At 36.3% G+C, this 11071-nt stretch overlaps 1 protein-coding gene and 1 long non-coding RNA gene across 2 annotated transcripts; both read right to left on the bottom strand.

Annotated features, from left to right (window-relative positions):
- Positions 1-3486: 3486 nt before the first annotated feature.
- Positions 3487-5156, bottom strand: LOC104101558 (uncharacterized). Its single transcript, XR_011415849.1, has 3 exons — positions 4855-5156; positions 4468-4531; positions 3487-3694 (listed from the first exon to the last, which is right to left on the bottom strand). It is a non-coding gene; the product is annotated as an uncharacterized lncRNA (long non-coding RNA).
- Positions 5157-8338: 3182 nt separating this feature from the next.
- LOC138910548 (uncharacterized) lies at positions 8339-9925 on the bottom strand. The gene is made up of 3 exons (XM_070201790.1): positions 9340-9925; positions 8939-9243; positions 8339-8812 (listed from the first exon to the last, which is right to left on the bottom strand). Exons 1-3 carry the CDS (start codon positions 9923-9925, stop codon positions 8339-8341), a joined length of 1365 nt encoding a protein of 454 aa, XP_070057891.1.
- Positions 9926-11071: the final 1146 nt, after the last annotated feature.

Here is an 11071-nt window from a genome sequence, read left to right on the forward strand (position 1 = left end):
CTAAAAGTAAGAGATTTGGTACCAAACTAAATATTTATTTTAATTACCAAAGGTAGTTTTTAAATATTACACAAATTGATAAAGAGAATAATATATTGTTCGAGTAGGAAAATAGTTCGAAAATAATCGCGTGTATCTATATCAATAAATATAATTTTTAAAAATTATGTAAATATTATTAAATAATGTGTTTGAGTTATTGAATAAATACTAAAATATATATAAGTTTCTAAAAATAATGAATTTTAATCTCACTAGCTCAATAAAATTAATGACAGAACTAGCTAAGTGAGATTAACATTTATTATTTTAGGAACTCATAATTTTTTTAAATTTATTCAGTAACTCAAACACATTATTTAATAATATTTATATGATTTTTAAAAATTATATATTTATTGATATAGGTACATCAAGGCTATCTCCCGGATAAACGACAGCTACAAACGGTTACAGCAAGGAGAGTAAAATTCTTTGTAGCGGATTAGCTAAAAATGTTAAGATCCCTTATATTTTTGCATGATCACTTAGAGAAGAATTGAGCATATACATATACACATTTATTATAAGAAGTGACATGAAAATATTGAAAATTGTAAAGTACTCCAACTATTTTCAGAACCATTTCAAAAAGAGAAAAAAAAACAAAGACAGGAAAAGATCTTATACTATGAAAATACGTAAAATTTGCACGGGGCGCCCTATTTGGTCGCCCCAATTTAATCTATACCCATTTTTTAAAAAAGTTTTAACTTGTACTCGCTTTTTAAACAATTTCAGGCCTCTTTCTCTTCCTCCTTCGTTTTCTTCTTCTTCTTCTTCTTCTTCTTCTTCTTCTTCTTCTTCGGGTGACAATAATTTTATATGATGGTTGTGAACATATTTTAATGTAGTTTATAATATTTTACAATGGTAAGTTGTTATGGCGCTTTATTTTTTGCTATTGCTTAATGTTTCTTCTTCTTCTTTTTCTTAATTGCAAAATGTGTTCATTAGATTTATTATTATTTTGACAAATTGATGATTGGGGTTTGTTCCTGATGATATTTGGAGGTTATGTTTTAAATTTGAGCTTATTTGGAGTAGATTTAGGTATTAAATCGTAAATTAGATTGTTATAATTCGAAGAATAAATTTTTATTTCTGGGCAATTTGTACTTCAGGCTAGGGCTGGGTATATATCGGATAAAATCTAACCCAAACCATTAATTATTTATTGGGTTATCGGTATTGGCCTCCTTTCTTCAAATTATTTATATTCAATCATGACGGAAAGTAATGGTAAGTGGGACGATGAAGTTCATATTATATTTATTGAGTTGTGTGAGAAAGATATTAGAAAGGGAAATAGACCCAACACTTATCTAAAGATGGGTGGAAAAATATAATTGATGAGTTCGAAAAGAAGACGGGAAGGGCGTATAATAAAAAATAATTAAAAAATTATTGGGATTACATGAAAGCCGAATGGACACTTTTTAAGCAGTTGATGAGAGGAGAGACATGTTTCGGTTGGGATGCCACAAAAAATACAATCATAGCCGATGATGATTGGTGGGAGCGAAAAATTAAGGTACATCTCTCATATTGCTATATGTGTCGTTCTTTTTTTTTTTTCATTGCTAAATTTCTCTTTTAGCTTAAAGTGGCTTTGAATTTATTTACAGGAGAATGCTCGATATAAAAAATTTAGGAACAAAGATCTTTCGCTACTATGGTCATTCATAACTATATTAGAAAGAAATGCAATATGGATGATGCATTCCGAGCAGTTGAAAATGAGAGATATGTTCCATCTATTGATCCTGATATTGATACATTTTCGAGAACTAATAACAATATAAATTCAAAAATATGGAAGAGCAAAGTGATCTCATTTAGATAGGTTTTCGTAATTTGATTGCTAATGAAATTTGTGAAACTTGATTCCTAAGATTGAGCTCTCTGAGAAACGGCAAATTGGCCAAAGATGGGGAAATTGTGCCTTGAAGTTGCAAATTAGGAAGAGTCAATGCCACAACTCTTTGCCTTTTTGAACTGCAAGTGACACCAAACCAAGAGCAAAAAGAAGTATTCTTTGTCCGCTCTTGGCCAAAATTGTTGCGATTCCCAAATGGGAAAGGCCATGGAAGAGAAATAAGAAATACAAAAGAAGGAAAGGAAAAATGCAGAGAAAAATATTAGATTTTTATTGATCAGATACCTCTCCAAAGTGCAGTACATTAGGTATTTAAAGGAAAAAAAGAAAATGTGCAAAGGCTAACTATGGGGTTAATAGCAAAAACTATTAACTAATTTTAGGACTAAAGTGTAACTTCGAAAAACTCTATAAATCCTCCAGCCATGTCTTCATCAATTCGTTACAAAAATGTGTTTCTCCATGTAGTTACTATGCACTTGTGTCTTGTAAACAGACTGCTTTAAAGGGATTTGGAAACTTGATTTGTGTAGTTGCCCAATTTACTCCATTTATATATGCTCTCTCATATGGTTTAAGACTTCAGAACTAAGTGAATAGGAGCCTATTGTTTTCTAGTAAAGCTTAGATATCACCAAATTGTTCCTGACCACAACCTAAATAGTAGACATGCATTATCTATTGCAATATCTAATTCCATGTCATAGCAATCACGCTGAAAGTTCTCAACCTCTAGACTTGACAGATTCCACAAGTATCTTTGCATTAACTTCACAGAGCAATTGGCATTGCCCAAATCTTCACGGCAAATGCAAGAATTCAAACTGTGTGGCCATAAAAGCTTATTATTAGGGTAAAATGTGATGTTTAAAATTCAATTCTTTTCATGTCACATTCTTTCTCAATATATTAGATATTCTCTCAATTCCAATTTGTCTGACATTATTTTTTTTATTAGTCCGTACAAAAATAAGCTTGAAATTTATGAAAGTTTACTTTATTGAAAGTGGTGAAAAATGAACATTCAAAAATTATATTTATAAAAATTATCTAAAGTAATCAATTAAATTAAAATTAAATTAAAATATAAATTATTCTTTATTTGTATTAATTCAGAATTAAATATATTGTAGTAATCAACTCGTTTATAATGTTAACAACTTGAAGGATATATTTGTCTTTTTAACAGAAAAAAGTGCTTACTAACACTTGTTTACCAAATACTTCAACAATTGTTTTAAGCTTCAATACTTTTTTTCCAAACATGTAACTGCTTATTTATAAAACAAGCTCCAATACTTATGTCATGACCCAATTTAGGATCATGACCGGCACTTAGGAGCAAGTGCCCCAAGTAAGCATCATCGGTATTTTACAGAAAATCGGACAGAGTTTTTCCTGTTTTTGGACTATCTCAAAAACTTTCTTGTCTCTTAAACAAGTAACAACCAACCAATATTCACCTAAATCAGTCACAATCTTCATCAACTAACCACAAACGGGTTTCCACCAATATTACCAACCTTCTCAACATAATAAAACCAAAACCAACTCTAAAAATACGGAAAGAAAGTATAATACTAGTAACTAGTCCATATCAACAAATGAATACTCACGACACTAAAAGGATGACTATGGAGTGACTCTAAGAGTTCAAAGAAAAGACCATAACAATAAATAAAATCTCCGCCCACGCGAACAAGTGCGAGGTTCACCAAGAATTATCAACATGTGCGCTCTAATTAACGAAATCCTCGCATGCGTCAACTGTTGTCTCTGTAAAAAAAATAGCGGGGAGTGAGTCGCTAGCTCAGTGAGTAATAACACTTAACCACAACCGTTTTTATTGGGGACAAGTCAGAAAATATGCTAGTATATTAAATAGAAAGTGTCATAAAGATGCCCTTTCAGAAACAATAAATAATTTTCAGTCTCGTCATGTTTTCATGTAATATAATTCAATCAATAGTTCAGTAATAAGCTCGGTAGACACTGTATAATATCAATATTCATAATTGGGAGGTTTCAATGAACGGATCATGTAATCGGTATAACTGTGGACTCCTTCGCAAGAAGTCAAATATAACGGTAGTCCCTACTCGAGAGAAATCAGTAACGGTATGCTAGTTCTACCGTCCCACTAGCGAGGGCTATGATGGTAATCGGCAATTAGAAGGTGCACCAGGTCTAACGAACCCGCCGTTAGTTATGAGATCCTTCAAAGTCTACTCCCATTTATACTTGTCTCTGTAATCCGTATATACTCATAGGAAAATATTTTAAAACAATATAAGAGCATTTCGGTTCTTATCAAATCATGAAATTTTATTTCGATAACAGTAAATTCAAGTAACGGTAAAACATATCTAGTGACAACAAGAATATTTAAAATAACGATAATCATGTCAAATAACTATTTCGGTATCATATCGAGTAAAAGACTTGTCTCACATGCAACTCAAAATGATCGGTAACATATTCATATTAAAAATTATGTGTAAATCATGCAAGTTATGAAAAACACAAATTGCAGTAAGATTACTACTCACAGTACTCGTGCCGAAATACCAAATGCTTCACCTCGAGCAATTCGTACAACTTCCTCCAATCAATCTATAATTACATAATATCTATCTCATATTAATTTTCATGTTTAGGCTAATTCATAGCTAATTTAGAATACCCAACACTCGAGATTTCATATTTGACTCTTAATTCGCTGAATTATATTTACCCACATATGAGTAATTACTAATTTATCAACTCCAACCTATTCATATAATTTATTAACCCAATTTCATAAAGTTCTATTGATTTTTTAGGAAGAAAATTCTCAATTGTGTGAATGAACTAGTGTAATTTCTATTACTCTGTAGAATCTTCCAATCGTGAGAATCGAAATTAAAATCTACCAGAAGAAGAAGTTTAAGAAATACCTGTAAGACACAATTAATGCTTAAGATTCCTCAACGGTTATAGCTATGGTTTCAACGCCCTGCGCCAACTTCTTCCTCCTTCTTTTCTCTTTTTTTCTTTCTTCCCAGCTGGTTTGTTATTTTTGCCGATTCCTTATAGCTTCTGTTGGAGTTTTAAAGCAGCAAACCCTCTTTCCCTTTTTCCCCTTTCCCCTTTTCCCTTTCGTCTTTTTTATTTTATTTTGCCACAGAATGGGCTTCGGCCCTTTTTATTGAATCCTTATCATTTTGTTTTTTTTGTTAAATGACCAATTTGTCCTTGTTTGAAATTTATGGGCTATTATATCTTTCCCACCTTATAAAATTCGGTCCCCAAATTTAACTCAAGCACATACTTGTAGACTGAAATAAATGAGGATATTTGACGCGCATATCATCTTCCATTTTTCAAGTAGCTTCTTCAACGGTATGATTTCTCTATAGAACTTTCACGAACAAAATTTCTTTTGACCGTAGCTTCCTTACTTGCCTATCAACAATCGCTATCGGCTCCTCCTCGTAAGACAACTTCTCATCAATCGGTATAGTAGGTACTTCAAATACTTGAGATGAGTCTGATATATATTTTCTTAGCATTGAGACGTAAAACACTAGATGAATAAAAGACAACTCAGGAGGAAGTGCCAAACGATAAGCCACAACTCCCACTTGGTCTAGTATCTCATATGGTCCTATAAACCTGCGGCTCAACTTGCCTCTTTTCCCAAACCGCATCACACCTTTCATACGGGAGACTCGTAGGAACACTTTGTCCCCAATTGTGAATACTAAATCTCTTCTTCTCTTATCAGCAAAAGAATTTTGTCTACTTTGAGCTGCAAACAATATCAGTCTGGTTAACTGGACCTTGTCCATAGCTTCTTGTACTAGGTCGGGTCCCAATAAGTTAGTCTTACTAGTTTCAAACCATCCGATAGGAGAACGACATCTTCTACCATACAATGCTTCATACGGTTCCATTTGAATACTGGACTGGAAGCTATTGTTGTAAGCAAATTCAGCTAAAGGTAGATAGGCATCCCAACTACCTCCAAACTCAAGAATGCAAGCTCTCAACATATCCTCCAAGATCTGTATAGTACGTTTAGACTGCCCGTCTGTCTGTGGATGAAATGTAGTGCTAAGATCTACTCGTGTACCCAATGCTTCTTGAAAAGATTTCCAAAAATGTGAGGTAAATTGTGATCCTCTATCAGAGATGATGGATATTGGAACTCCGTGAAGTCGGATAATTTCATTCATAAATATCTATGCATACCTCACTCCACCATATATAGTCTTCACTGGCAAAATGTTTGTTGATTTCGTTAGTCGATCTACAATCACCCATACAGAGTCATAACCTCTAAGGGTTCATGGTAGCCCGGTGACAAAATCCATAGTAATTCTTTTCTATTTCCACTCTGGAATCTCAATTTGTTGTAACAGTCCTGCGGGTCGCTGATGCTCAGCCTTGACCTGCTGACAAGTCAAACAACTAGAAACAAAGTTAGCAACATCTTTCTTCATACCTTCCCACCAATAAAATTTCTTTAGGTCATGATACATTTTTGTGGATCCAGGATGTATAGTGTATCTAGAATTGTGGGCTTCTTCAAGAATAGCATGTCTCAACCCATCTACGTCTGCTACACATAGCTAGTCGCCCATTCGAAGAACACCATCACTTTCAATAATCATATCCTTGCTTTTTCCAGCTAAGGCCTCATCTCTGTATTTGCATAATCGTTCATCCTTATATTGGGCGGCCTTAATGCGCTCAACTAATGAAGACTTAGCCTGATCACAAGCCAACTATGCCTCTGAATTCCTGACACCAAATCTGATACTTGTATCTTCTAGTCTCTGAATATCTTTGGCCAAAAGTCTCTTTACAGGAGCTATATGTGCCAAACTCCCCATAGATTTTCTGCTCAATGCATCGGCCACCACATTGGCCTTTCCAGGATGATACAAAATAGAACAGTCATAGTCTTTGAGTAGTTCCATCCACCGACGCTGCCGAAGATTCAGATCTCTCTGCTGAAAGATATACTTCAGACTTTTATGGTCAGTATAAATCTTACAAGTTTCACCATATAGGTAATGCCTCCAAAGTTTTAGAGCAAATACCACTGCAGCCATCTCCAAATCATGTGTAGGATAGTTTTGCTCGTGCCTTTTCAATTGTCTCTAAGCATAAGCTATAACACGATCATTTTGCATGAGAACACATCCTAATCCCACCCTCGAGGCGTCACAGAATACTGTAAATTCTCCATAACCTGATGGTAAGGCTAATATTTGTGCAGTTGTCAAACATGTTTTGAGTTTTTGAAAGATCTGCTCACATTCCTCCGTCCACTGAAACTTTGCATTTTTCTGTGTTAGCTTGGTCTGTGGCGCTGCTATTCTGGAGAAATCCTTCAAAAAATGCCTATAATAACCTGCTAAGCCTAAAAAGCTATGAATCTCTGTAAGAGAAGTAGGTCTGGGCCATTTCTGCACAACTTCTGTCTTCTTAGGATCTACCATAATTCCATCTTTGGATACGACATGCCCCAGAAATGATACTGAGTCTAGCCAAAATTCACACTTTGAGAACTTAGCATAAAGCCGATACTCTCGCAATGTCTGCAACACAATCCTGAGATGATTATCGTGTTCTTCTTGGCTACGAGAATATATCAGGATATCATCAATAAATACTATTACAAATCTATCCAGAAACGACTTGAACACCCTATTCATTAAATCCATGAATGCAGCTGGAGCATTAGTCAGTCCAAAAGGCATCACAAGGAACTCATAGTGCCCGTATCGAGTTCTGAAAGCAGTCTTAGAAATATCTTCATCTTTGATTATAAATTGATGATAACCAGAACGGAGGTCAATCTTTGAAAAGTGGGCAACTCCTTGTAACTGATCAAACATGTCATCTATACGAGGCAAAGGATATTTATTGCGTATTGTTATCTTGTTCAACTGCCTGTAGTCAATGCACATTATCAGGGATCCGTCTTTCTTCTTTACGAACAGTACTGGTGCACCCCATGGAGATATACTCGGTCTGATAAAACCCTTCTCTAATAAATCCTGTAGTTGTTGTTTTAGCTCCTTCAACTCTGCTGGTGCCATCCTATATGGCGATATTGATATGGGTTGTGTGTCAGGTGGAAAATCAATACCAAAATCTATTTCTCGTACTGGAGGCAATCCTGGTAAATCCTCAGGAAATACATCAGAAAATTCTCACTACTGGTACATTTTCTATACTAACTGTTTCCTTTCTTGTGTCATTCACAATAGCTAAGAGACCCAAGCAACCTTTCTTCGGAAGTCGTTGAGCCTTCATAAAAGATACAACTTTGCAATTCTTTGAAACCTGATCCCCTTTTAGAACAAAACTGGGTTCGTTTGGTATCTCAAACTTGACTATATTTGCATGACAATCGACGATAGCACATCAAGAAGATAACCAATCCATTCCCATCATCATGTCAAAGTCAATCGTATCAAGTACAATAAGGTCAGCTATAGTATCTCTACCCTCAACCCGAATGTGACAAGCACGATACACGTATTCAGCTAATAGAGACTCTCCAATAGGAGTAGCAACTAGAAAAGGGTCATTCAATAGCTCAGGTTGTCTACTAAACCTCAAAGCAAAGTACGAGGATACATAGGAGTGAGTAGATCGTGGATCGATCAACACAAGTGCATCAAATGAACAGACAGAAAGAATACATACAACCACAACATTTGAGGCCTGAGCATCCTGTCTAGTAAATGAAAAAACTCTCGCCTGACCTCTACCAGCATTCCCTTGTCCTTGATTCACGACAGCACGATCTCCAACACCTCGACCTCTATTTCTTGTTCCTGTGGCACTTGAAGTATTACGAGTAGTCAGAGTAGGTGCAGCTGACTGAATAAAAGCCTGGTTGAAATTTCATGGAGGCTGAGGGCAATCCCTCAAGTGATGTCCCAACTGGCCACACTGAAAACACTCTCCAGTTAGAACACGACATTGGCCCAAATGTGATCTACCACAGGTCTGGCAGACTGGAGTAGTGGCATATATCTGCCCAAAATTATGAAGTCCAGAAGATGATGGTCCCCTATTACCCTGTTTGTAATGTGGTCTGTATGTGTACTGTGAAGATAGGTGTGTCCCTATTTGAGAACCCTGTTGTTGTTGTCCCTGATTTCCTGCTCTTCGATTTTCACTAAAACTGCCACTGAGAGCCTCTCCTGTCTTGGCCTTCTTACGTAAGTCACTAGTTGTACGCTCATCACGTCCCTTGATTTCAATCTTTCTAGCAAGGTCGACTACATCAGAATAGGATAAAGTCTTCATCTGTGGGGCTACTGCAGTGTAAAAACGACCAACCAATCCATCAACAAACCTCTAAATTCGAGCTTCTTTGGTAGGCACTAAGTAAGGAGCATATCTAGCCAGCTTACAAAACTTGGTATTATATGTTGGCACATCCATATATGGAGTCTGAACCAATCTCTCAAAGTCTCTAACATATTTTTGCACTAGGCTGTCTGGAATAAAATGATTCATGAATAACTTAGTGAATTCGTCCCATGTCATTGGTGCTGCTCTTGCTGGCCTTCTTACCAATACAGTTTCATACCATGTGTTGGCCATATCCTCTAGTTTGTATGCTACGAGCTCCACGACTCTCTCACTAGAACATCCTAGAGCACATAATGCCTTGAGTGCCCCATGCAAGAAACTTTGAGGATTTGCTGAACTATCAGAACCTGTGAATTTTCGTGATTTCAATTTCAGGAACTCTTGTAGGGATACTTCCTTATTCTCGAAAGTCTGAGTCTGTGCAGGTGCTTGTGTCTGTAAAGTAGCCTGAGGAGATGAACTTCCGCCCTGAGTAGGCACCAATGCCTCTAACACATTCAATAACCTTGCCACTGCGTCTGCAGGTAAGGCAACATTAGGCACAATAGTTGGCACTGGTGGTGGAGCATCCTGAACTCCCTGCCCTTGCACTTGATATAGCATAACAGCTTGGGGTTGACCCATGTCCCCAACTTCAGGTTGAGGAGCAGTCTGTCTTCTAGTTTGATGAACCCCAACTTAACCGCCACCCCGGGTAGTACCATGTCCATCACCATGTCCAGCAGATGAGGGTGTGCGTGTCCTAGCCATCTGCGAAAGAAATACTCTAAAGTCAATCTCAAGTTATCTCAACGCATTATCAAAGAATGAAAGAAGGGAAATCATTCCTAGATGTTCAGTAGCCTCAAGATCATAAGTATGGGCGCCTACATACCCGTGAATAAGACTCTACTAAACATTGCTCCATGTCTCGAGACTTAAAGCCTAAGCTCTGATACCAACTTTGTCATGGCCCAATTTAGGATCATGACCTGCACTTAGGAGCAAGTGCCCCAAGTAAGCCTCATCGGTATTTTACAGAAAATCGGACATAGCTTTTCCTGTTTTTGGACTATCCCAAAAAATTTCTTGTCTCATAAACAAGTAACAACCAACCAATATTCACCTAAATCAGTCACAATCTTCATCAACTAACCACAAATGGGTTTCCACCAATATTACCAACCTCCTCAACATAATAAAACCAAAACCAACTCTAAAAATACGGAAAGAAAGTATAATACTAGTAACTAGTCCATATCAACAAATGAATACTCACGACACTAAAAGGATGACTATGGAGTGACTCTAAGAGTTCAAAAAAAAGACCATAACGATAAATAAAATCTCTGCCCACGCGAACAAGTGCGAGGCCCACCAAGAACTATCAACCTGTGCGCTCTAATTAACGAAATCCTCGCATGCGTCAACTATTGTCTCTGTAAAAAAAATAGCGGGGAGTGAGTCGCTAGCTCAGTGAGTAATAACACTTAACCACAACCGTTTTTATTGGGGACAAGTCAGAAAACATGCTAGTATATTAAATAGAAAGTGTCATAAAGATGCCCTTTCAGAAACAATAAATAATTTTCAGTCTCATCATGTTTTCATGTAATATAATTCAATCAATAATTCAGTAATAAGCTCGGTAGACACTGTAAAATATCAATATTCATATTTGGGAGGTTTCAATCAACGGATCATGTAATCGGTATAACTGTGGACTCCTTCGCAAGAAGTCAAATATAACGGTAGTCCCTACTCGAGGAAAATCAGTAACGGTATGCTAGT

Source organism: Nicotiana tomentosiformis, chromosome 4 (genome assembly GCF_000390325.3).
Source record: "Nicotiana tomentosiformis chromosome 4, ASM39032v3, whole genome shotgun sequence".
Classification (NCBI taxonomy): Eukaryota; Viridiplantae; Streptophyta; class Magnoliopsida; order Solanales; family Solanaceae; genus Nicotiana; species Nicotiana tomentosiformis.